The sequence below is a fragment of the Protopterus annectens genome, chromosome 17.part0 (assembly GCF_019279795.1).
Source record: "Protopterus annectens isolate FY-2018-M chromosome 17.part0, PAN1.0, whole genome shotgun sequence".
Classification (NCBI taxonomy): Eukaryota; Metazoa; Chordata; order Ceratodontiformes; family Protopteridae; genus Protopterus; species Protopterus annectens.
In genome coordinates, this window is record NC_056751.1 from 708,558,871 (window position 1) to 708,586,567 (window position 27,697).

The 27,697-nt window shown below is 44.2% G+C and overlaps 1 protein-coding gene across 1 annotated transcript in view; it reads left to right on the plus strand.

Annotated features, from left to right (window-relative positions):
* Nucleotides 1-27,184, plus strand: part of EIF3F (eukaryotic translation initiation factor 3 subunit F) — a 616,919-nt gene extending 589,735 nt beyond the window's left edge. The window contains exon 8 of the mRNA XM_044059140.1: nucleotides 26,678-27,184. Coding sequence (XP_043915075.1) covers nucleotides 26,678-26,758 — 81 coding nt within the window. The 3' untranslated portion in view covers nucleotides 26,759-27,184. The remainder of the gene's footprint in view (nucleotides 1-26,677) is intronic.
* Nucleotides 27,185-27,697: the final 513 nt, after the last annotated feature.

The window sequence follows — 27,697 nt, forward strand, 5'->3', positions numbered from 1 at the left end:
GAAACTCACACTTCCTCCGAGCTAGCTGCTACTGCAGATTTAAAATTTCTTTCTTGGAAAACAACTTTCTTTTTAGCAATCACTTTAGCAAGAAGGGTATCTGAATTACAGGCCCTCGTGGCAGTGGAGCCATTAATCATCTTTCATGCGGACAGGGTGTCCCTCAGAACCAATCCCTCCTTCATGTCCAATGTGGTAGCCAGTGTGGCTTAGTCAGTCCATTCATTTGCAAATCACCTTTCCTAATCCACAGAACAAAGGGAAACGGGTACTGCACTTAGATTCTACTTGGACAGGACTAAACCTCAAAGGAAGTCTGAACAACTGCTGGTGGCATTTGTTGCAGGGGCAGAGGGAAAGGCTATTTCAAAGCAAACCATTTCTAAATGGATAGGCCATTGCATTCATTTCTGCTATAAGCACCATGGAAAGCACCATGGAAAACCTATCCCACAGGGGATCAGATCCCACTCAACCAGGACTGCATCTACCTGTACAGCCTTTCTCAGAGGCGTCCCTACCAAAGGACATCCTAGAAGCCGCTAACCTGGAGTTCTGTACATACTTTCACCAAGCAGTATCATTTGACAATTTTCTCTGTCCACGGTTTGCTTTGCCACTGCAGTCTTGCAGGGCCTTATAGCTGGTCCTAATGCTATCTAAATTCCTCCTCCCAACCTTAGCTTTGGGAATCTACCCAAATGTGATGACCCATATGCGAGGACTGCAACAGTGAAACACAAAGAATGTAGTATAGTTGTTTACACTTACCATAAATGCAGATGTTGGTGTATTCACTGTTGCAGTCCTGGTTACCCTCCCTCCAACCCCCTGAATTCTTTTGGCTATACCTCTAATTTCCTTTACTATGCTTAAAAGCTTTTTGGTGTATTTGCTTTTTTGTTGGAGGTATATCCTTGTATATTTACATATTTAATTGCTTCCTATTAGGGGGGCACCTGACATCTGGGAAGAAAAACTGATGTAATGGTGTCTGCTGCATGTTTTATACCCCCTGACAACCCGACATTACGGAAGAAGAGAGAACCGACGCCGGACCCAAGACTTTGGTGATCAGGCCGACTGAGGGCTACTGCAAGTAGATAACCCAAATGTGATGACTGCAACAGTGAATACACTCATCTACATTTATGGTAAGTGTACACAACTGTACTTTCTTGTTTTAATCCATTTACAATGCAGCCTGGAATATTATCAGGTCCCATAGAAGCTGTGTTTTTGGCTTAGGAGAGTGTTTATGATCTCCTTCAGAGTTGCCAGGTGGAGGGTAGGTGGTGGGGATGCTTTGGAGGATACGTGTCAGGGGGTTCCTATCGCGTGATTGAAAATTTGTAAACGGCGAGTGTGTATTGAGTGAACCCAATTGGTCGAAACGTTGCGTGCGTAACACTGAAATCGTAGGGAATATTTTACCTTTACTTCAATGCAGTGCAATCTGAGTAGGAATATTTAACTAGTGGGGGGTGCAGGGGGGCTTGCCCCCCTGCCTAAAGCGTTTAGGTAAGTCTAGTTTTTTTTTATTATTTTTTTTTTTATATTTTCGAAATTTCAAACATCGCACATATGGTATCGACCATATGGTGTTAGATGTTTGAAACTTTCGAAAATATAATATAGACCCCTGGTCAGGGACAGGGGGAGAAGTTTTCACTGAGCCTGTCAGCTAGTAGGTCGGTTATTTCATTGCGTTGAGTATATGTGGTGTCATTAACAATCAGTTCTGCGCAGATCTGGGTTTTTCCTTCTAGGTTTCTGACCTAGCTAAAGAATGCCTTATGGTTATCCTTAGTTGATGGAGGCTTATTTTATTTGGATTCATAGTTGGCTTTAGAATGTTATACAAAGTGTCTTATTAGCTTGTTTAAGCAGAGGAGGGAATGCTTCCAATTCAGAGACCATTCCTGCTCTTGGACAGCAATTTTGTTCTTTTGTGTAACCTGTTTATGATGGGTGTCCACCACTCATGCTTGTTAAAAGAATCTTGTTTTGATCCTATCCAGTATGGCTGAGTCAATACATTTGTACAGATGCTTATACAAGGCATTGGTGTAAATTCCAGTATAGGTGTTCATGCCATCAGTGAGGGCAGGGGCTCTGAAGCTGTTAATGCCATCACTTATTGAGTTGTAATTGGCTTTGGAGAAGTTTTTTTAGTCTAGCTACTGCTAATGGAGGTTTGATTTTGTTGCATCTAATAAGACTGATTTATGATCGTGTCTCACTAGGTAGGGCTGCACACGATTGGTGTTGCAACGATCATCCATGTTAGTGAGGACCAGATCCAGAATGCTTGGACCCTTTGTTGGGTTATCAGCCAACTGGTCCAGGCCATTGGAGTTGAAGCCCAAAAACCTTTGGGCAAGTTTGTTAGTACATTTATAATTTACCTAATCTATGGAGGAGTATTGAATCACTCAAGGTATAACCAAACACCCTGGTTTTAGGTGACTAAAGAGTGATTCAAGTAGATCCAAGTATGCAGTGTGGGTATCCTGGTTCTTGGAGGGGGTCTTATAATTGGCTGCTACTTGCAGGGAGGGGTCTTGCCTACAGTCAATTGGACCTGTATTAGTTTAAGGGAATTGTTTTGTTTAACCAATCTAGAAGTGTATTTCTTTGAATATTGATATTCCACCTCCTTTAGATTTCCTTCAATTCATATGCTGCTGTATTCATGACATCAGGGCGATTGCCTTTGGTGAGCGCTCGTACGTCCTGCTGTTATGCAAAAGTTAAATGCTACCATTAGGGTGTGTGTGACTTCCTGCGCATCTGTCTGACATCTGTCTTAAACAAGACATATGGTATAACTTCTCTGCCACTTGTGTGACTGCCAGCTCCGGTCATCGCTTTTCCATTAGACTCATTCTACATCCGACTTCAGATAAGTACCCAGTAGGGTTTTTCTATTTTGTTGTTTGCTTCTGTTTTGGGTGACATGTCTGGTAGGAAGGGCAAGTGTAGGTGTGGAAGGCAAATTCCACATAAGGATTCACATGAGCTCTGCCTATTGTGCGTGGGCCGAGAACACAACCATACCACCTGTAGCATTTGTCAGGCATTTGTTCCCAAGATCCTTAAGCCATCTAGCAACCTTAAATATATCTTTAGAATCTGAGACTAAAAAGTTTAACTTCTATGGACTCTACTTCGCAACACTCAGACAAGCCCCCCAGTCAGGAAGGCCAAAAAGAGTAGGCCTGAACAGACTGCTATGCCCTCCACTCCAGCCATATACCTCCCAAAGCTAGTGAAGGCCTGGAGTCTAAGCTGGATTCCTCGGAGCTTCCTTCGGCGGAAGGCCTGGAGTATATCAATCTTTTGCCTAAGGTCTTGTCCTGAAAGGACTCTCAGGCATCCGATTCAGTCGCTCAGGGGGAACCTAGGCTCGTTATAGCCAAGGGTCTGCGTGGTGTCTCAATTCATTGTACACGAGCGCATAGTCTTAGTTGAGTGCGGCTGGCTTCAGGCCTTTCTACCCTCCACTGCATTTCAGAATCCTCTCCACCAGACCCCCATAAGAGGAGGAAATAGATGACAAAAGCACATTTCTCAGCCTCTGTCGTCTTCGCCTGTCGAACAGCCTCTGGATTGGCAGACCTTCACCAAAGGCCTTCTCAGTACCTTCCTGGCTTTGCATCAGGCCCACACACCTTCCCAGGCCCCTACGACCTCTACAAAAAAGGAACTTGCCGATGTCGTGGGAGAAGAGGATTCATCAGATGACTCCCTCACCTACTCCTCACAAATTGCTTCTCTGGGATATGCTTCCCCAGAGGAGTCAACAGCACAGACTCCCCAGCTGAGGATCTCACCTTTTGAGACCATTACAAAGATGTAAAACTTCAAATGGGACAGCACCCAAGTCACTGAGACTCCGATACTATGAACTGCTACAGTTGGAGTCTCCTTGCCCTTCCGCTGTGCACACACAGCCCCCACCACCAAAGCGCCCAGATAGTTTCTACAACATGCCTGAGAGTGCTTCCTTCCTCTATAAAGCCCCATCTGTAGACCCTGCAGTTATTTCTGTGACCACTGACAAAACCTCCAAGTTACTTCCCTCCACCTCTTTACTCCCCTACGGTAAAGAAAGCAGAATGATGGAATGTATGGGGGAGAAGGTTTATACATGTTCTTAGTGTTTCACTGTTGCAGTCATTAGATTTGGGTAATCTGCTGGCAGGTTGCCCTCAATCGGCCTGAATTCCAAAGTCTTGGGTCCTGCATTGGTTGCTGTCTTCTCTTCCATGACGTCAGGTCATCAGGGGTATAACATGCAGCCGGCGCCATATAGTCTTTCTTGCCATGCGGTGCCCGAAGCATTTCGCAAGTGCCGGTCGGCCGACTACTCAAATATTCGAGTTTGAGTTTCCGAACCATTCACTAAAGCCAAGTACCCTGTTGGGGAAACTTTTTTTCTTGCTTTTTACCAATGTCAGAAAAAGTTAATTGCATTACTTGTAGGAAACAAATACCTAATAAGGATTTCCATTTATACTGTATTCCTTGGCTAGGCCCTGATCACCTGATCACAACTTGCCTGGCTGGCTGTTTTGTGCTAGATTTAACCAATGCACTAAGCGTCTGTATATTTTTGCATCAAAGTATTTTGGAAACTGATATAACTACCCAGAAATGTCTGATAGCAATATAACTACCGGAGTACATAAACGCAAAGAAAGACAGAGAAAGGCAGTCTAGATCCAAAACCAACGACAAAGCTTCTAAGCCAGTCGCCGGTTCACCCGGTACTCAGTGAGGCGCCTTCGCAGCCCCCGATAGCCGCTACCTTCGAGTCACAAACCTCTACCGACACCCATGTGGAGTCCGGCAAGATACTCAAGGTAATGGACCGACGGATGCATCTCCCTCTGATGGGTCCGGAGCCGCTGAGCAGGCACCGGCTTCTGAGGGTGTTTTCAGACCTCAACATTTGTACATCAAACCGATGACAGCTGCAAAACCGAAGAAAAAGCTATTTCTAAAACTAAAAAACCGACACATGAGCCACATGCACAGGCCTGTCTAAAAAACAGATCAAAATGGCTGAAGACCTTATTACCTTGATCAGTGGTACCCATCCCCCCTCCAGATAAGAGGCCTTGGCAAAACACTGATTATGAATCTTCAGATCAGTTTACTAGTTCTTCTGATTCCTCTCTTGATCAGGAATTATCTATACCTGCCTATGAGGATTCTGATGCTGAGGCGTCTGTTCCATCTGCATCTCCTCCTGGGGATTATTTATTTGGAGAAACCTTGCATACTTTGAGGGAGCATTTTCACTGGGAGAGTCAAGACTTCTCAGAATCAAAAGAGGCTCAGGGATTTCCTTCTCCCTCAGCACAAGCCTTTAGCCATTCCCCCTGTTTTAGACATTGTGGATGATGTGTTTTTGGAGTCGAGCTTGGCCCCTGACTCCTTACCTCTGGCTCCCAGTAAGCCTGACAGATATTGCAGGGTTCCTGAGTCACATAAATTTTTATTTAGAAACCCTGCTGCAGATCCTGAAACTATTTCACAGGGTCCAAAGGGAGTTAAGGTGTCAACAGCAAAAAATCCTACCCCCTCTGACAGAGATTCAAGGGCACTGGACAGATGGGGGGAAAGGTTTATACATCTGCAACCTTGGCAATCAAGGCCTTAAACTGTTAATTTCATATGCTTAAGTACCAACAACATGTTATGGGATTGCTGAAACAGAAAATAATAATTTCAGAATGTCCAGAAAATAAAGAATTGCAGGAATTATTGCATGCAGCTGAACAGGTTGGAAAGCATACTTTGCAATGTGGTTTTGATTCTTTAGAGGCCTCCTGCAGGGCCGCAGTTACTGGATCTGTGATTAGGAGGCATGCCTGGTTAAAGGAACAAAATTTGCCTGATATGTTAAAGCTAAATTGCTAGATGCACCTTTACAGCAAGATTCTCTGTTTGGTATTAAGGCAGAAGAGGTTTTAAAGAAAATGGAAGACAAAGCTAAGTCTATGCAAACTGTTAGACTTACAAGTGCAGCCACCAAGATTCACTAGACACTGGCCTACAAAAAATTTGTCCTTTCCTGTCAGAGCTCAAAGGGGCAAATCCAGATGCCCTAAGGGTTCCAGATACCCAGGCGCAAGACTCGTACAGGTCAAAGCAATGGGGGCGCATCCACCTCCAAATCTGGGGGATATAAAGCTCAAACCTACAGAAAGCAATTCCAATGACTTCCCTCTGCCTACACCAAGCACTTATCTTTTGGCAGCACCCATAGGGGGAAATGTAGCACTTTTTGCTCAAAATTGGCAGTTAATAACATGGGACAAGTGGGTACTAAACATCATATCACAGGGATACAGATTCCATTTCCCACTCTGCCAATGGCAAATGGTTGGCCAGATGGGCAGAAGCACAGAAACAGGTTACGTCCCCCATGGATATGGGGGCCATTCAGACAGTACCAGAACAGGAAAAAGGACAAGGTTTTTACTCAGGACTGTTCTTGTTGCCCAGAAAGGACAAGGCCTGGCGGCCATTACTGGATTTATGGCTTTTGAACACATACCTGGACATTCCATTCAAAATGCTGATACTGCAGCAGCTTCTGCCCATGCTGGGCAAGAATGCTTGGCTGGTGACTTTAGACCTAAAAGAGGCATACCTGCATGTCTCAATAAGACAGTCGTGCAGAAGATCTGATTCAAGGCTGGCTTAATGCACTACCAATTCTCTGCACTGCCCTTTGGCTTATCTACTGCGCCCAGGGTCTTTACAAAGTGCCTGGCACTAGTAATTGCATTTTGCAGACAAAGAAGTGTACAAATATATCCTTGGACGACTGTCTCAAGCAGAGAACAAGGACACTCTTCTTCGACATCTGGCATTTGTGAAAAGGCTTCTAACATGCCTAGGGTACACAATCGAAAAGAAATCACAACTGGGTACCCTAAGATAACATTCCTGGGTGCAGGCTTGAATACAACTGCCCAGATGTCTTACCTCACGCCAGACAAAGGCAATTGACAACTTACTTCAAACTGATGGCAACAAAAACCCAGTCTTCTGCAAGACAAATTCTGCAGGCTCTGGGCTTCATGGCATCCTGCATCCTACTAATTCCATATGCAAGACTGCATATGAGGAAACTTCAGTGGTACCTAAAAAGTTTATGGAGTCAACATTCACACAGTCTGGAAACAAAGATTCCTCTTATTCCCTGCCTGCAACAGAAGTTTCTATGGTGGGCAAAGGCCTGTCACCAAAACATGGGATGGCCCTTCACTCTACCCCCTGCCAGCCAAACCTTAACAGATGCATCAGATTATGCCTGGGGGGGGCCCACATGCAAGGAAGATGCATTCAGGGCATATGGGCACCAAAACAAATGCATCTACATATCAACCAGAAGGAGATGCTAGCTTTTCAAATTGCCCTAACAGCCTTTAAGGACTTCATCCAGGACAACTACTGATAGACTGACCACACCACAGTCATGTGGTATATAAACAAGCAAGGGGGCACACACCGACCTACCAAATACATCTTCAAGCTCAATTCCTGCCAGGAAAACAAAACACTCTGGCGGACGATTTAAGCAGAAACCTTATGGATCCTGACGAGTGGAAACTTAAATCCACAAGTCTTCAGCATGATAACAGAGAAATGGGGAAGGCCAGACATCTATTTGCCTCTCCTCAAAATTATCAGCTGAAAAGATTCTCCTCAAAATTATCAACTGAAAAGATTCTGCACAAGGACTTATCACAGACAAGCATGGAAAGTGGATGCCCTAACCTTCAGTTGGAAAAACCCATCAGTTTAAGCCTTTCCTCCTTTGCCTCTTCTACCCAAGGTCCTCCTAAAAGTCAGACAAATGAGGCCAAAGATATTAATTGCCCTGGACCGGCCCCGCCAATACTGGTACCCAATCCTAAGGAACTTGTCTCAATACACAGCTTGGACCTTGCCTCAAAGACCACTACTACTGCCCCAGCAAAACAATCAGATCCTGCACAATCAACTACAGACTGTGAACCTGGCAGCATGGCTAATCATATAAACGACACCTGTCAGTAAAGCTGTGATAGATGTCATTTTGGAAGCCAGAAGGCCTAGTACTAGAAAATCTTATGCTGACAAATGGAAGAGATTCTGTGCTTGGAATCAAGCACAAGGAACTGATGCAGCAGAACCACGTATTTCTCAGATATTACAATACTTAACTGAGATGCTTGACAAAGGCCCATCTTTCTCATCAGTCAAAATCCATGCCTCTGCCATTTCGGCTCATTACAATGCAGAACCACCAAGCTTTTCTAATCCTTTACTAAAGCAGTATCTTAGAGGAGCCAAAAATTTAAGGCCTCCTAGAAGATCACCATTACCTGCATGGGACCTCAATTATGTGTTGGAAAAGCTCACCCTGCCTCCATTTGAACCAGCTGCTACCGCTGAAATAAAGTTCTTATGGAAGACAGCTCTGCTACTAGCAATTCAGCAAGAAGAGTTTTGGTGTTACAGGCCCTAATGGCTGTAGAACCTTTTATCATATTTTACCCTCTCCAAAGCCTTTGATACCATCTCACATAGCCTGCTCATATCTAAACTCTCAGAACTTAACCTTTCTTCTTCTTCCTTGCAATGGTTCTCTAGTTACCTAGCCAACCGGAAACAAGCAGTAAAATGGAAAAAAAACTACCTCCTCATTCCTTAATACCCCTACAGGTGTTCCACAAGGCTCCATTCTAGGACCTGTTCTCCAACATATTTATAAATGACTTCCACAAATCAATCCCTTTCTCAAACATCATCCAATATGCAGATGATTCCACCATCATCTGCTCAGCCACCTCTATCTCTACACTTCAAAAACTAACTCAAGATGCCTTTTCTATAACAGAACAATGGATGTTAAAGAATCACCTAGCTCTTAACGCCTCCAAGACCAAGCTAATGATTTTTACTCCCTCTAAAGCTACTCATCTCAACATGAATACATTTTCAATCACTAGCCAAGATAACTCTTCCCTAGAATTAGTGTCAGAGACCAAGCTACTTGGAGTACTAATTGACAGCCAACTTAAATTTACCTCCCACCTACAAAAAAACATCAAAAAAACCCACCAAAAACTTGGTATGCTTTATAGACAAAATGCCTACCTTACCTCTGCTACCAAAATAACACTTGCTTCATCCTTCCTTATCCCCTCCCTCCTCTATGGCGCCTCACTCCTAACTAATCTTCAATCCTCTCTCAAAAAACAACTTTCCTGTTGCAACAAAATTGCAAAATTCGCCACCAGCCACAAATCTTCCACTCACCACTGCTTTTCCCTCCAGAAACTAAAATGGCTAGAACTTCCCAATCAACTCACTTACACTCAGCTAACTCTAGCCCACAAGCTTATTCTCAACCCCTCCCTCTGTCCTTCCCTTTCTTCTGCATTTAATATGCATCTACCCAATAGAGTATTAAGATCAAACAATCAAAACCTGCTCAAAGTCCATAAACCGACATATCCCCCAGGCAAAACCTTCTATCTTTCACCCTAGCTCGCATCTGGAACTCCCTTCCTTCACTCATACGTACCACCTCTAATCACTCTGCTTTCAAAAAATCTCTCTATACATACCTAGCATCTCAGTGGGAATGCTCCTGCTCCCACCCTACATAACCTACTCTTCTCCTCTATCTCCCTCCATACTCTGCTACATCTTACTATACCTAAATTTCTACAGAAATTATTAGGTAAGTCCAATGATTCTCTTCTTCCACCACTTCATCATCTCACTGAATCTCCTCTAACTTTCTAGTGACTAAGTTTTTCCTAACTACTATGTATAAATGGATGTCTGTACAAATTAATATTACATTTTTTGCACACTGTATCTAGCTGTACATTTTTGCTTTTTTACCTTATTGTTAACCTTTGAGTGTATGTGTGAATATATGTTTGTAGGTATGTAAAATGTATTTTTGGAGCTTTTCTCCCCAGGACTCCATTGAAAACGGGTTCCTTGTGGCCCAATGGACTATCCTGGTAAACCAACTGCAATAAATAATAAATAAATAAATTACCCAGACAGGGTGTCTGAGGACAAATCCTACTTTTATGCTTAAGGGTGGTTTCCATTGTGGCTCCTAACCAAACAATTCATCTGCCAACTTTTTATCCAAATCCACAGAAAGGGGATAGAATTCTGCATTCCTTGGACGTACACAGACAACTAAGATTCTACTTGCAGGGTGAAAGCTCTAAGAAAAACTGAGCAATTACTAGTGTCATATGCTGCAGGATCAGAAGTAAAGGCTATCTCAAAGCAGAGAATTTCAAAGTTGATAAGCCACTGCATCAGTTTCTGCTATTTACACCATGGTAAACCTGTGCCCAAGGGCATTAGGTCTCATTCCACCAGAGCTGCAGCTACTTCAACAGCCTTTCTCAGAGGAGTACCAACCAAAGACATTCTAGAGGCTGCTACTTGGAGTTCTGTTCACACTTTTACAAAGCATTACCATTTGCCTCTCAGCTTTGCCACTGAAATGCTGCAAGGCCTTATAGCCGCACCTAATGCTGTTTAGCTCCAGCCTCCCAACCATAGCTTTGGGATTCTACCCAAATGTAATGACTGCAACAGTGAAACACAAAGAACATAGTACAGTTGTGTACACTTACCATAAATGTAGATGTTAGTGTATTCAGTGTTGCAGTCCAGATTACCCTCCCGCCATCCCTGTCATAATATATAATGCTACCTTTTGGGGGGGCAAGAAAAACTAAAGAAAATTGCGTCGGCTGCATGTTTTATACCCCTGACGTCATGGAAGAGAAGAGAAGACCGCAACCGACACAGAACCCAAGACTTTGGAATTCAGGCCGAGCCAGCAGATACCCAAATGTAATGACTGCAACAGTGAATACACTCTTAACATCTACATTTATGGTAAGTGTACACAACTGTACTTTCTGCCACTCTAGCAGTAAGGGCCATCAACTGCCAGACGCACATGGACAAGTATTCCTTGGCTCTTTTGAAAGATGTGGCTAAGTAATTGAGAGCTCCCGGACTCCCATGCTAAGGCTAATATTTCCTCTCTTGTGAACTCTTGCACACAAGTGACCAAACACTCCAAATGCAGCTACGATGCTGTAGAAGCATCAGCAAGGGCTGTTGCCTCTGGATCTGTCGTCAGGCGGTACTGTTGGTTAAGATTGCAACCCCTCCCTGATGACATCAAATCCAGGCTCCTGGGTGTGCCCCTGGACAACAAAAACCTGTTTGGTTCAGCAGCTGCTGAGCTCTTTAAGGCCGTCCAGACCAAAGACAAGGAACTGCAGTAATTTAGCATTTGTCTCCCCATTTCTTTGCTTTCAAAGGAATTGCCCAGCAAAAAACTTTCTTTGAAATCTTCAGCTAAGACAGTGCAAGCTAAGCCTAGAAATGACCACAGGAAACGGCCCTCTTCTAGGTCTGTCTTCTCTACTCCATCCTCAAGTCTTTTTTCAGGGGAAAGTCTGGTAGTCTGACTACCAAGCCCTTCACCAAGACACCCCTCTTTCCATGTGCCTCTCCCTTCCTGCTTGGAAGGTTACCCAGGACTCCTGAGTCTTCCCTTTCATAAAACGGGATACTTCATGACCCGAGGCCAGACCCACTCCCAAAGGCATCCCTCGCCTACTACCCAAACACCAGATTCCATTTTTCCCACCAGTTCTGCAAGCGCTGCTTGCTGAAAGACCCATTCAGTAGGCCCCATCTCTTGTAAGAGGTAGGGGATTTTATTCAAGAATCTTCCTGGTTCCCAGGAAGGAGGGTCCATGGAGGCCTATCTTGGACTTAGTTCCCTCCTTCAGGATGCGCTTTCTCCCTACCCTTATCCCCCTCATCCTTCCCCAGGCATTCCTAGCATACTTTGATGTAAAGGACACCTACTTGCAGATTCTTATTCATCCACTTTTCAGAAATTACCTCCACTTCTCAGTGGATTATTCTTACTATTAGTTCTGTGCTTTACCTTTTAGTCTACAGCCCCAAGAGTATTTACAAAATGTCTGGCCCCAGTCATGGTATTTGCCAGGACAAAGGGAATACAACTTTTCCCCTATCTGGATGCTATCCTTATCCAGGCCACATCAGGTTCCATGGCCTTGCAACACCTGCAATTTACCATCTCCCTTCTGACAGGTCTGGGATTTACCATGAATTTCACAAAATCCTCCCAGATACCCCGTCAAGATCAGGTGTTCCCAGGATGTTGGATTCTGACAAGGGAAATGATGGCTTGCCTACCACCAGAAATGATTGTGCTGTTCTCATCTTTTTTCGAGGACATCCTTCCTCAACCATCTCGGCCAGGGAATTCCTCAGAATCCTAGGATTCATGGTCTCTACTGTCCCCATGGTTCCTCTGGCAGGGCTGCATATGAGGAAGTTCAGTGATATCTTAGCAACACCTACATCCACTAGAGTTCATGCTCTCCATGTTTCCATGCCTAACCAGGGAACTGAAGTGGTGGATCTTCCATATTCATTCAAATCCTGGGCTGCCAGTACAGCCCAGATCCCCCCAACCAAGACCTCTTTACAGATTCTTCAGGCACAGACTGGGGTGCAGCCTTAAGAAAAATGGAGTGAGGAATGCATGGACCCCCCCCCCCCCCCCTCAACAAAACACATCAATATCAAGGAAATGAGGTCCTTGATATTGGCCTTGGAAAATTTGAGTCTGCTTCTACCAGCCACCCTGAGGTGGTACACTGTGCTGTGGTACATCAGCAAACTGGGGACATGGTTTACCTCTTGTGCAGACTAGCACTGCAGGCTTAGGAAATTGCTCTGGAGAAACGAGTCTTTTTCCAAGCAGTATATCTCCCTTCCACAGACAATATGGTGGGAGATTCATTAAGCAGGGCCATGACCCTGTCTCACGAATGGATGCTGAACTGGGAAGTGTTTCTGGGGCCAGGTCCATTGATGGGGTATTTCGAATATGAATTGCATTCCACATGAACAGACAGCTCCTGACCTTCTGCTACAGGGTACCCCACCCAGACGCTTGGAAGGGGATGTACACTTGTGCACCCCCCCCCCCCCCCCCCCCCCCATGTTAGTGTTTCACTGTTGCAGTCATTACACTTGGGGTTATCCTGCTGGCAGGCTACCCGCAGTCGGCCCGAGTTCCAAGGTTTAGGTCCGGTGTCTGTTGCTGTCGCCTCTTCCCTGATGTCAATGCGCCAGGGGTATAAAAGATGCAACAGACACCGTTTTCTTCAGTCTTTCTTGCCGCGTGGTGCCCGAAGCAAAAGCAGTTCGCAAGTGCCGGTCGGCCGATTCCTGAGATTTTTGAAATTGAGTTTCAGAACCAAAGTCTTCAATAAAGTTAAGTACCCCGTTGGGGAAACTTTTTCTTGCACCAGGCCGATGTCAGTAAAAGTTAATTGTATTTCTTGTGGGAAGCAAATACCTCATAAGGACTTTCACTCTTACTGTATTCCTTGCCTAGGCCCTGACCACGACGTTACTAGTTGTCGTTTTTGTGCTAGATTCAACAAACGCACTAAACGTCTGTTTGATTTTGCTTTACATTACTTTGGCCGAAGGTTTAATTACATAATGCCGTCGGAACAACCGACCGGAATTTATTAAAAAAAAAAAAAAAAAAAAAAAAACCCCCCGCAAAGACAAAGAAAATGACAGGCATCCGAGGTCCAAAACCGACAAAGCCTCTTCTAGGCCAGTTGCCAGTTCTCAGTGAGGCTCTTTCGCAGCCCCTGACACCCACTACCTCAGAGCCACAGGCCGTATCAGACAGCCACATGGAGACACCGGGGCCTGTGGAAATTTAAGGTATTGGGCCTACGGAAACTATTCCCTCAGATGGGTCTGGAGCTGCTGAGCTGACATCGGCTTCTGAGGGAGGTTTTCAGACCTTCACAGCTTACAATTAAGCCCACTACAACAGCCAAGGCAAAGTCAAAAACACCATTAAAGACAAGGAAACAAGTACAGCATTCTCCAGAACAGTCATCCATGCCAAAGAAACGGATGCTTAAAATGGCCGAAGACCTAATTACTTTAATCAGGGGTTCCCATCCCCCTCCTGACAAAAGGCCTAGGCAAGACACTGATTCCTCGGACCAGGTTTCTATTTCCTCTGATTCCTCTTCTGATCAGAGATATTCCCTCCCTCCCTATGAGGATTCTGATGCAGAAGAGTCTATACCTTCAGCCTCTCCGCCTGAGGATTATTCTTTTGGGGAAACCCTGCACACTATGAGGGAGCATTTCCATTGGGAGAGCCAGGATTATTCAGAATCCAAGAAAAGGCTCAGAGACTTTATTTTATTGCCTCAGCACAGGCCCCTGGCTATTCCCCTTGTGGTTGATATTGTTTTCTCTGAATCCAGTCTGTCTCATGATTCTTTACCCCCTGCACCAGTCGAGCACTACAGGGTCCCTGACTCTCATAAATTTCTTTACAAAAACCCTGCTGCAGATCCAGAAACTATTTCTCAGGGTCCTAAAGGGGTTAAGGCTTCCACTGCTAAAAATCCTGTTCCCTCGGATAGGTATTCCAGAGCCCTGGATAGATGGGGGAAAAGTTTACACTTGTGCTACTTCAGCTGTAAGGGCTTTAAATTGCCAGTTTCATATGCTTAAATATCAACAGTACCCTCATGTCCTTGTTAAAACAGAAAATGGTTTCAAACTCAAGTCCTGACAGTAAGGAAATGCATGATTTATTGCATGCAGCTGAACAAGTGGGAAAGCATACTCTACAATGTGGTTTTGATTCATTAGAGGCTTCTTGTAGAGCCGCAGTTACAGGCTGTTATTCGAAGGCATGCTTGGTTGAAAGAACAAAGTTTACCTGAACATGTTAAAGTAAAATTATTAGATGCTCCACTACAGCATGTACTTTGGTGTTAAGGCAGAAGAGGTGTTAAAGAAAATGGAGGATAAGTAAAATCTATGCAGACAGTAAAGGATTTCTTACGGGTTCAACCACCTAGGTTTAGCAGAAACTGGCCTTCAAAAAATTGGTTCTCTCCGGTGTCAGGTCACAGAGGCAGATACAGACGCCCACGAGGCAGATCTCAGCCTCAGGGCTCCTACAGATCCAAACAATGGGGTGCTTCAGCCCCCAAAGGAGAAGACAAATCACAACCTTATAGGAAACAGTCCCAATGACTTCCCTCTACATATGCCAAGCACTTATCTTTTGGCAGCACCCCTAGGGGGAAAGCTAGCACTTTTCTCAAAAAATTGGCATATAATCACCCAGGACAAATGGGTACTGAATAGTGTTTCTCAGGGTTACAGGTTCCACTTTCACACGCTTCCAAAATCAAAAGATATGCCGGACCTGCCACAAAACCAATGGGCAGCGGCACAAAAACAAATTTCTGCTCTCATGGACATGGGAGCTATTCAGAGTACCACAGCAAGAACAGGGGCAAGGCTTTTACTAAAGACTTTTCTTAGTACCCAGAAAGGACAAAGCCTGGAGACCAATACTGGACCTGTCAATCCTAAATACTTTACTGGATGTTCCAAAATTCAAAATGTTAACTCTACAGCAACTTCTACCCATGCTGGGCAAGAAAGCTTGGCTAGTTACTTTGGACCTCAAGGAGGCATACCTGCATGTCCCAATCAGACAAACTTGCAGAAGATACCTCAGATTCATAGCAGGCTCAATGCATTACCAATTCTCTGCACTGCCCTTTGGCTTATCTACTGCGCCCAGGGTCTTCACAAAATGCCTGGCACCAGTAATTGCATTTTGCAGACAAAAAGGAATTCAAATATATCCCTACTTGGACTGCCATATTCATGCAGAGAGCAAGGACATTATTCTAAAGCATCTGGCGTTTGTAAAAAGATTACTAATTTGCCTAAGTACACAGTAAACGAAAATAAATCAAAACTAGTGCCCTCTCAAGAGATAATATTCCTGGGTGCAAGCTTAAATACAACTGTCCAGATGGCTTATCTCACGCCAGACAAAGGCAACAGACTCCTTACTTTCAAATGATGGCAACAAAGACCCAGCTCCCTGCAAGAAAAATTCTGCAGGCCCTGGGCTTCATGGCGTTCTGCATTCTACTTATTCCATATGCAAGACTACATATGAGGAAACTACAATGGTATCTAAAGTTTGGACTCAACATTGCCAGAGCCTGGAGACAATCATAACTTTAATTCCCTGCCTACAGCAGGAGTTTCAATGGTGGCCCCATGCCTGTCACCACAAGGGACAGCCTTTCACCTTACCCACAGCCAGGCAGACAATAACAACGTATGCATCGGATTATGCCTGGGGGCACATATGGCAGGAAAATGTATTCAGGGCACGTGGCCCAAGGAACAAATGCATCTTCACATCAATCAGAAAGAGATGCTAGCTGTACAGAATGCCCTGACAGCTTTGAAGGACCTACTACATCCAGGACAACTACTAACCACAGTTAATGTGGTACATAAGCAATGGGGCACATATTCATACCTCCTATGCAGGCAAGCCATGACTTTGTGGAACACAGCACTGACCTATCAAGTACATCTGCAGGCACAATTCCTGCCAGGAACAAAAAATACACTGGCAGATTAAGCGGAAATCTCATGGACCCTCACGAATGGAAACTAAATCCATAGGTGTTCAGCATGAAAACAAGGAAATGGGGACGCCCAGGCATAGATCTTTTTGCCTCCCCTCACAATTATCAACTACAGAAATTCTGCACAAGAACTTATCACTCAAGCATGGAAAGTGGATGCTCTATCATTCAGTTGGAAAACCCTGACAGTCTATGCCTTCCCTCCAATGCCTCTACTTACCAGGGTGCCCCTAAGTCAGACAAGGGGCCAAAATGATTCTGATTGCCCCAGACTGGCCACGCTGGCACTGGTATCCAATCCTAAAGAGCTTGTCTCAAGGCCCAGCCTGGCCTTTACCTCAAATTCCTCATCTTCCGACTCAACAAAACAATCAGATTCTGCACAGTCAACTCAGAACCTTAAATCTGGCAGCATGGCAGGTAATGTAGCCACTCAGACTGCACCTCTCTCTAAAGCTATTACGGATGTCATTTTAGAAGCCAGGAGGCCCAGCACTAGGAAATCTTATGCAGAAAAATGGAAGCGATTCTGTGCTTGGAATCTGGCACAAGGGCTCGAACCACTAGCTCCAAATATACCTCAGATTTTGCAATACCTAATTGCGATGCTGGACAAAGGCCTATCTTATCAATTACAATCCATGCCTCTGCCATTTCAGCCCGTTACAATACGGAACCTCCTATTTTTTCACATCCTCTACTAAGACAGTACCTCAGAGGGGCAAAAACATAAGACCCCCAAGGAGAGCACCAGTACCAACTTGGGATCTCAATTTTGTTTTAGAAAAGCTCACACTGCCTCCTTTTGAACCAGCCAGCACAGCTGATATAAAATTCTTATCATGGAAAACTGCTCTGCTCCTAGCAATAACTTCAGCAAGAAGAGTCTCAGAGTTAGAGGCATTAATGGCTGTGGGACTTTTCATTTTTCACCAGGACAGGGTTTCTCTTGGGACAAACCCAACATTCATGCCAAAAGTGGTTTCCAATGTGGCTCTGAACCAAACCATTCATTTACCAACTTTCTACCCAAACCCCCAGAATAAAGGAGAGACTTCTGCATGATTTGGATATACACAGACCACTACGATTCTACTTGGACAAAACAAAAGCTTTCAGAAAAACTGAGCAATTGTTTGTAGCCTATGCTGCAGGATCACAAGGAAAGCCCATCAATAAGCAGACAATTTCAAAATGGATAGGACACTGCATCCGCTTTGTTACGCACAACACGGCAAATCAGTGCCTAGGGGCATTAGACCACATTCCACCAAGAGCAGCAGCCACTTCAGCCTTTCTCAGAGGAGTACCAACCAAAGACATTTTGGAAGCTGCAACCTGGAGTTCAGTGCACACTTTCACCAAGCACTACCACTTACCTCTACTCTAAATCCAGAGCAGGCTTTGCCACTGCAGGTCTGCAGGGCCTGGTAGCCTCTCCAAATCCAATTTAGACCCAGCCGCCCAACCTCAGCTTTGGGATTCACCCCAAGTGTAATGACTGAAACAATGAAACACGAGCATAGTACTGATGTGCTGCAGTCATCACACTTGGGTTATCCTGACGTCAGGCGGTCCCGCAATCGGCCCGAATTCCAAAGTCTTGGTCCAGTGTCTGTTGCTGTCTCCTTCCCTGACGTCAGTGCGCCAGGGGTATACAAGAGGCATCAGACGCCATTTTCTTCAGTCTTTCTTGCCGCACGGTGCCCGAAGCAGAAGCAGTTCGCAAGTGTCGGTCGGCACCTTAGATTTTCGATTTGAGCCTCAGTCCGATGTCAGAAAAAGTTAACAATTGCATTTCTTGTGGGAAGCAAATACCTCATAAGGGCTTCCATTCCTACTGTATTCCTTGCCTAGGCCCAAACCACGACTTCACAGGTTGTCTGTTTTGCACTAGGTTTAATAAACGAACTATCAAACGCCGTTTTGACTTCGCACAGCATTACTTTGGTAGGAAATTTAATTGTCATGCCGTCGGAGCAGCCGACTACTGACATTCATAAAAAGCACAAGGATAAGGACAGGCAGCCTAGGGCCTGTCGCCGGTTCTCCGGATTTCAGTGAAGCGCCTACGCAGCCCCTGACTACCGCAGAACTGGAACCCCAGACAGCTGCGGATTCCCAAGCGGAGTCTACTAGGCCAACGCAGCCATCTACCGACACCGGAGTAGAACTAGACACCAGTGCAACGGAAACACTTTCTGTTGCAGAAGGTGTCTTCAGACAGACTACACTCGCCATTAAATCTTATGCTAAACTTAAAACTCCTTTAAAACCAAAGAAAACTGTACATCAGTCTACAGTTCAAGGCCCCACGCCTAAGAAACCGATGCTTAAAATGGCTGAAAATTTGATTACCCTTATCAGGGGTTCCCATCCCCCTCCTGATAAAAGACCAAGACGAGGATTATGCATCCTCTGACCAGGTTTTTCTCTCCTCAGATTCTTCTGAGGAACAGGATTACACTTTTCCACCTTATGAGGATTCTGATGCTGAAGATTCTATTCCCTCAGCATTTCCCCCTGAAGACTACTCCTTTGGGGAAACTTTACATACCATGAGGGAACATTTCCACTGGGAAGGCCAGGATTACGCAGATTCTAAGAAAAGGCTCCGAGAGTTCCTTTTACTACCCCAGCACAGAACTCTTGCTATCCCTCCTGTTTTACATATTGTGGATGATGTTTACTTGAGTCCAGTTTAAATCCAGACTCTCTACCTCCTGCTCCAGCCAAACCAGACAGATACTGCAGAGTACCTGATTCACACAAATTCCTTTATAAAAGCCCTGTAGCTGACCCAGAAACAATTTCCCAGGGTCCTAAGGGAGCAAAAGCTTCTATGGCTAAAAATCCTGTGCCCTCTGAAAGGGATTCCAGAGCCTTAGATAGATGGGGAAAGAAAATATACACCTCAGCAACTCTGGCTATGAGAGCATTAAATTGCCAGTTTCACATGTTGAAATATCATCAGTTCCTGATGTCTCAGTTAAACAAAAAATGAGCACACATTCAGAACAGCCTGAATTCAAGGAAATGCAGGATCTGTTGCATGCAGCTGAACAGGTGGGCAAACATACTTTACAATGCTGATTTGATTCATTGGAAGCTTCCTGTAGAGCAGCTGTTACTGGCTCTGTCATACGTAGACATGCTTGGTTAAAAGAACAAACCCTCCCTGACCATGTTAAAGCAAAATTATTGGCTGCACCTTTACAACAGGATGTATTTGGTGTCAAAGCAGAAGAGGTTTTAAAGAAAATGGAGGATAAGGCAAAGTCTATGCAGACAGTAAAGGATTTTTTGCAGGTACAACCCCCTCGTTTCAGCAGAAATTGGCCAACAAAAAACTGGTTCTTTCCAGCTTCAGACAGATCACAGAGGGGCAAATACAGACGCTCAAGGGGCAGAGGCCAGTCACAGGGCCCTTACAAACCTCGCCAATGGGGTTCTGCTACCCAGAATGGAGGAGAAGACAGGCCCCAAGCTAGCAGAAGACAAACACAATGACTCTATCCTCAAACTACCAAGCAAATCTCTCCTGGCAACTCCCTTGGGAGGAAAACTAGCATTTTTTGCAGACAACTGGCACATCATCACAAAAGACAAATGGGTTCTAAACATTGTCTCTCGAGGATAGAGATTCCATTTTCATACCTTACCAAGGATCAAAGGAATGCCAAACTTGCCACCAAATCAATGGGCAGAGGCACAAAAACAAATGACAGCACTCAGGAACATGAGCCATTCAACAGGTACCTACACAGGAGCAAGGACAAGGATTTTACTCAAGACTCTTCCTAGTCCCAAGAAAGGACAAAGCGTGGAGACCCATTCTGGATTTTTCAATTCTGAACACCTATCTGCAAGTACCAAAATTCAAGATGCTAACACTACAGCAGCTTCTTCCCATGCTGGGCAAGAATGCTTGGCTAGTCACTTTGGACCTCAAGGAGGCATACCTGCATGTCTCTATCAGACAAAATTGCAGAAGATACCTCAGCTTCATTGCAGCTTCAACACATTATCAATTCTCTGCACTGCCCTTTGGCTTCTCTACTGCACCCAGGGTCTTCACAAAATGCCTGGCACCAGTAATTGCATACCCATACCTGGACGACTGCCTTATTCAAGCAGAAAGCAAGGACATTCTTTTAAAGCATCTGGCGTTTGTCAAACACCTTCTAAGTTGCCTAGGGTACACAGTAAACGAAAAGAAATCAAAAATAGTGCCCTCTCAAAACATATTCCTGGGTGCCAGCTTGAATAAAACTGCCCAGATGGCTTATCTCACGCCAGACAAACGACAGCTGATTCAATATTTCAGAATGGCAACAAAGACCCAACTCCCTGCAAGAAAAATTCTGCATGCCTTGGGATTCATGGCATCTTGCATACTGCTACTATTTGCAAAACTGCATATGAGGAAATTACAATGGTACCTGAAAAGTGTATGGACTCAGCACAGCCACAGCTTGGAAACAATGATACCACTCATTCCCTGCCTTCAACAGGAGTTTCTATGGTGGGCACAGGCATGTCACCTCAACAAGGGTCAGCCTTTCATCACCTTACCCCACAGCCAGGCAAACTGACAACAGGTGCATTGGACTATGCCTGGGGGAGCACACATGGCAGGGCAGTGCATTCAGGGCAAATGGACTACAGATCAGAGACACCTGCATATCAATCAAAAAGAAATGCTAGTAGTGCAGAATGCCCTAACAGCTTTCAAGGACCTTCTACACCCAGGACAACTACTAATAGACGGACAATACCACAGTTATGTGGTATATAAGCAAGCAAGGGGGCACACATTCCTACCCTCTGTGCAGGCAAGCAATGACCTTGTGGAACACTGCACTCTTACCAGGTTCAATTACAAGCATAATTCCTGCCAGGAAAGAAAAACACATTGGCAGACTACCTAAGCAGAAACGTCATGGATCCACACGAATGGAAACTAGATCCACAAGTATTTGCAATGTTAGTTCAAAAATGGGGACGCCCAGACATAGATCTGTTTGCAAGCCCCCACAACCACCAACTTCAAAAATTTTGCACAAGGACCTTTCATCCACTAGCTTGGAAAGTGGACGCCCTCTCATTCAGCTGGAAAACATGAACAAGTGTATGCCTTCCCTCCACTGCCTCTTCTAGCAAAGGTACTGCTGAAAGTCAGATTAGAAAGGCCACAAATGATACTCGTTACACCGGACTGGCCACGCCAGCATTGGTACCCAATTCTGAGGAACATGGCCCACCATGAATTTTGCGACAAATTTTTCACCTGCTCACCCAGCGGGACCATCAGATTCTACACAGCCAGCTCAAGACTTTAAACCTGGCTGCATGGCAAATTACTTAAACAACCAGCCAACACCTTTATCCAGAGCTGTTATGGATGTCATTCTGGAGGCCAGGAGGCCCAGCACCAGGAAAACCTATTCAGACAAATGGAAAAGATTTTGCGCCTGGAACCAGGCTAAAGGCCTAAACCCCCTTGATCCAAACATCCCTCAGATTCTACAATATTTAACTGAGATGTTACACAAAGGACTTTCCTTTTCATCTATTAAGATCCACGCCTCGGCAATTTCAGCACGGATCCTCCTTTATTTTCACATCCACTCCCAAGACAGTTCCTCAGAGGGGCTAAGAACTTAAGACCGCCAAGGAGAGCTCCAGCACCTACTTGGGATCTCAACTTTGTTCTGGAAAAGCTTACACTGCTGCCCTTTGAACCAGCTTTTTCAGCTGATTTAAAATTTCTTTCATGGAAAACTGCCTTACTATTGGCAATAACCTCCACTAGAAGAGTCTCAGAGCTACAGGCACTAATGGCAGTGGAACCTTTCATCATTTCTCAAGACAGTCTCTCTCTACGAACTAATCCTTCCTTTATGCCAAAGGTGGTAACCAGTGTGGCCCTAAACCAAACCATTCACTTGCCCACCTTCTTCCCAAACCCCTAGAACAAAGGAGAAAGACTACTGCACTCTTTAAACATTCACAGGCAATTACTTTACTACTTGGATAAAACTAAGGCTTTCAGAAAAACTGACCAGCTTTTTGTAGCCTATGCTACAGGCTCACAAGGAAAAGCTAACTCAAAACAGACCATTTCAAAATGGATAGGGCATTGCATACGTTTCTGCTACTCACATCATGGGAAACCAGTACCTGCTAACATTAGGTCCCACTCCACCAGGGCTTACAGCTACATCAGCAGCCTTTCTCAAGGAAGTGCCAACCAAGGATATTCTGGAAGCTGCTACTTGGAGTTCAGTGCACACTTTCACCAAACACCATCACTTACCTCTATACTCTTAAGACTAGAGCTGGTTTTGCCACTGCAGTTCTGCAGGGCCTACTAGCTTCTTCTAACCCTGTTTGACTCCACCTCCCATTCTTAGCTTTGGGATTCAACCCAAGTGTGATGACTGCAGCAGGGTAACACGATGAACATAGTACAGTTTTGTACCTACCATAAATGTTAGTGTTCACCCTGCTGCAGTCCAGGTTACCCTCCCTCCATCCCCTCTGATCTAGCTGAACTTATCTCTACCACTTTATCCTATACTACCTCTGTGGTGTATTTGCTTGTGCCTAAGGACCTAGACTTTGGAACTCGGGCTGACTGCGGGCAGCCTGCCAGCAGGATAATCCCAAGTGTAATGACTGCAACAGTGAATACACTCTAATTTATGGTAGGTACACAACTGTACTTTCCCTCTCATTCAAAGAGTCTTGATGAAAATTCAGAAGGAACACCCTCAAATCTTGCTGGTGACTCCCTATTGGCCAGGGCAGTATTGGTTCCCCCTATTTCAACAATCCAAGGGCAGTCACCACAGGTTACCCCAGTGAATGGACCTGCTCACACAGGACAAGGGAACACTCACATTCCCAACTGTCCACATTGAATCTCACTTTGTGTGTGATAGGGTGTTTATTTCCTTCAGACACTTGTACACAGAGGGTGTGATCAGGTTTGGGTGGAGGCCAGAAAACTAGCTACTAGAAAGTCTTAACCAGCTACTAGAAAATCTTACCTGTCAAAGTGGAAGAGATTTTTCTTATGCTGTCAGAAAAACAGCTTACAACCACTGATGACAGTGCCCCCAACCTCCCCCACCCCAGTGGTCTTGTTCTACCTGTGACCTTATGAAATCTAGACACTTATTCTTTCATTGAAATTCACCTATCTGCCATCTCAGCATGCCTGCCAGTAGTACAATCTTTACCATCTACATTAAAAGTCAAACTCTTTCTGAGAGGGGCAGTGTCTCAGGCCCCCAAGGAACCCCATTCTGCCCCCTTGGGATCTAAACTTTGTCTTAGAAAAATTGATTCTACTACCCTTTGAACCAGCCAGAGACTGCACCCTCCCAACACTGCACTTGGAAGACTAAACTCTTGGTACCATCACCTCAGCCAGAAGGGATGTTCTTTGTTTCACTGTTGCAGTCATTACATTTGGGTAATCTGCTGGCAGGTTGCCCTCAGTCGGCCTGATTAACAAAGTCTTGGGTCCTACGTCGGTTGCTTTCCCTTCTTCCATGATGTCGGGTCGTTAGGGGTGTAAAACATGCAGCCGACGCCATTACATCAGTTTTTCTTGCCCCGGATGTCAGGTGCCCCCAAATGAGGAGCAAAATATATAAATACATTTAAACACAAAAATATATACCTACAAGCAAAGCAAATGCACCAAAAAAGTGTAGAAAAATGGAGAGGCATAGCGCTTTCATCTTGGATAATACCAAGACTTCGTCAGACAAAGTATAACAACCCACTTACCATTTTTAAAAAGGAGCCAAGGTCTGACAGTTCCTCAATTAACATTTAAAGAAATGTCATTATAAAATCCCTACATTACAACCCCATTTAAAACATGTACATGCAAAAAGCCATATGAAACTGCACATGTAGATGTATGCATATACATATAAAAAACATATAAATATAAATCTAGAAAAAGGCCTTGCCAATAAATTATCTCAATAAAGCCTTTAATCCAGGCCATCCAACAGCTATTAAATGGTGTATCCAGAATAATTATTCCTCCAATTTCAATTGCCAGGGACCTCCCCTCACATTGGGCTTAATTTGTTCAATAACTATAAATTTAAAATGATTTATCTGGGAGTTCATGAATGTGCCTAAACAAAGCATTTGTCAGTTTTTTCTTTTTAATGTCATAAGTGTTCATAAATGCAGGTTCTGAGTTTACGCTCTGTCTTTCCTATATAGAAAGCCGGGCAGTTCTGGCATAAAGCCCCATACACAACACCAGTTCTATTAATTATATTTACTACGAATGTGTAAAAATCAGTGTCTCTTGCCGTGCGGTGCCCAAAGCAGAAGCAGTTTGCGAGTGCCGGTCGGCCAACTTCTGAAATTTTCATTTTCGAGTTTCAGAACCGAAGTCTTCAAACTAAAGCTAAGTACCCCGTTGGGGAAACTTTTTCTTGCTCCTTACCGATGTCAGTAAAAGTTAATAATTGCATTACTTGTGGGAAGCAAATACCTCATAAGGATTTTCATTTGTACTGTATTCCTTGCCTAGGCCCTGATCACAACGTGCCTTGCTGTCAGTTTTGTGCTAAATTTAACCAACGCACTATCCAGCCTCTGTACAGTTTTGCTTCTAAATATTTTGGTTCAAGATTTAACTATCCTGAAATGTCATCGATTAGCAATCCGACTACCAGAGTTCACAAAAAACGCAACGAAAAAGACACTGTCATGGTCCAAATCAGACGACAAAGCTTCTCCTAAGCCAGTCGCCGGTACTCAGTGAGGTGCTTTCACAGCCCCTGATGCCCGCTACTTGAGTCGCAGGCCTCTGTCGAGACCCATTCAGCATCCGGTATGCCGTGAGATTCTGCAAGTATTGAACCCATGGATGCCTCTCCCTTGGATGGGTCCAGAGCTGCTGAGCAGGCACCGGCTTCTGAGGGTGTTTTCAGGCCTCAACATTTGTGTATTAAACTGACGCCATCATCAAAAACAAGGCCAAAATCTGCTTCTGTCTAAAAAAAAAAAAAAAAAAAAAACCCCCCCGCATGAGCCACCAGCTCAGGCCCCTATGCCTAAAAAACAAATGATTGAAATGGCTGGGGATTTACTTACCTTGATCAGGGGTTCCCAACACACACACACACACACACACACACCCCCCCCCCCTGCTAAGAGGCCTAGGCAAAGGCACTGATTATGAATCTTCAAATCAGGTTTCCATTTCTTCTAATTCTTTTTCTGATTAGGAATTTTCTATTCCACCTTATGAGGACTCTGATGCAGAGGAATTCCTCCCTTCTGCTTCTCCTCCTGAGGATTACTCTTTTGGAGAGACTTTGCATACTTTTAAGGGAACATTTTCATTGGGAGAGTCGGGACTTCTCAGAATCCAAAAAGAGGCATGGGGATTTTCTTCTACTTGGCCTTTGGCTATACCTCCTGTATTAGACATTGTTGATGAGGTTTCTCCTTGTAATCATAAACACTTTTTTTTTTTTTTCACACTGGCCACCAAGAACAGCTGCAGTGTGGTGTGATCAGTGCTAACAGGAGCTTTGGCTTTCGTGTCTCACTTCATACCCTAGAGTATTCCTGGTTCTAGGCTATTTGCTAAAATATTACTTGATATTAATTTTGTGCTATTGTATAATTTTTTTAAATGAAAGGGTAGTCCTACAACATTAAGTGTCCTTCATTGAATTTCCACCCCAAAATCCCATTTACATTAAATGGGCTGTTTAGAATGTGTCCATGTACTTGCTTTTTTTGGAATATGGGAGTAGAGAGAGTAAGTGCAGAAGCCTCAATTGATTCAGTGGTAAATTGGTTGTCAGTTTTCCACATCTAGGAGTAGATGAGTGTGCTGCTAAGTAGGACTACAGTTTAACGGAGCACAAGAGCCAGTAGCTGATATTGATACTAATGAGTTTTAAGAAGTGCAGCTACAGTATGTGGATACATTAGGTTAGTGATGCAGTTTAAATGTCAAATGTTCTTTCCTCACGTTTTTCCTTTCTTTTCAGGACCTGCTGATGGTGACGTACCTTGCCAACTTGACTCAAGCACAGATTTCACTGAATGAAAAGCTTGTTGGTTTGTCCTGAGCAGTATGGATTGGTAGCTGTGGACTGTAATGCTAATGTATAATTTTAAAATTTATATCTGAAACAATATTTTGACTTCTTGCCCAGTACAAAGTCTAGAGTGACGCTTGATTTCACACTGCAGTTTACACTTTGGATCTTGTAAAGATGCTGGGGATTTTTTGATGGCATTAGTAGTGTTCCTAGTCAGATTAAGAAGCTTTGATTTACCAAAGGTGACCGACTACAGCTTGAAGAACGGTATAGTTAAGACTTACTTACAGATTTCATTGCAATAACATTGGCACATTCCACTCTTCAGGAAAAACTGCTTCTGTGAGCAATTCAAAGTTGAATTTGTCTGTTTTAATATTCCAGGTTTTGATTCTAAAGAATGGTTTGAAAGTTTATGGAGTTCATGTTCTGAAATAAAGATATTACTGGAAATCCATTGTTTTTGTGTATACTTTTGAATGTTGGACTTCATCCTCATAATTTTACAGGAGTATCTCTGCTGATGGTGAACTAGTGACACTCCAGGGAGACTAATGTGTTCAAATTTGTACTGTCCTTGCAGTGAGTTGCTTCTGTTAGCTTTGTATGTACTACCTGAAATTACTGATACATAGTTTTTTTCTACTGTTGCAGTAGTGATAACTTTTTGCAGTTTGTCAGAAAACCCAGTGTCTGACCCAACTTCTAGAGATTTTGCAACATGCCAACTTGCAGTCAGGTGGATGCCCTTTCTCTTGGATTTCAGCATATATTGGTATGAAATATTCACACACCATCTTTATTTCTTGCAACACTGAATGCAGATGGATGCATGTTGTGTTAACTTTCACTTGTTCTCCAAATTTGCTGCTGTATTTTGTTCTGTGCGTGTTTTTTATTTGGCTGTTGTCAGGGAAGTCTGAGCAGTGCCATTTTTCAACGGAGGCCTGGAGAGAGAAGCTCCAT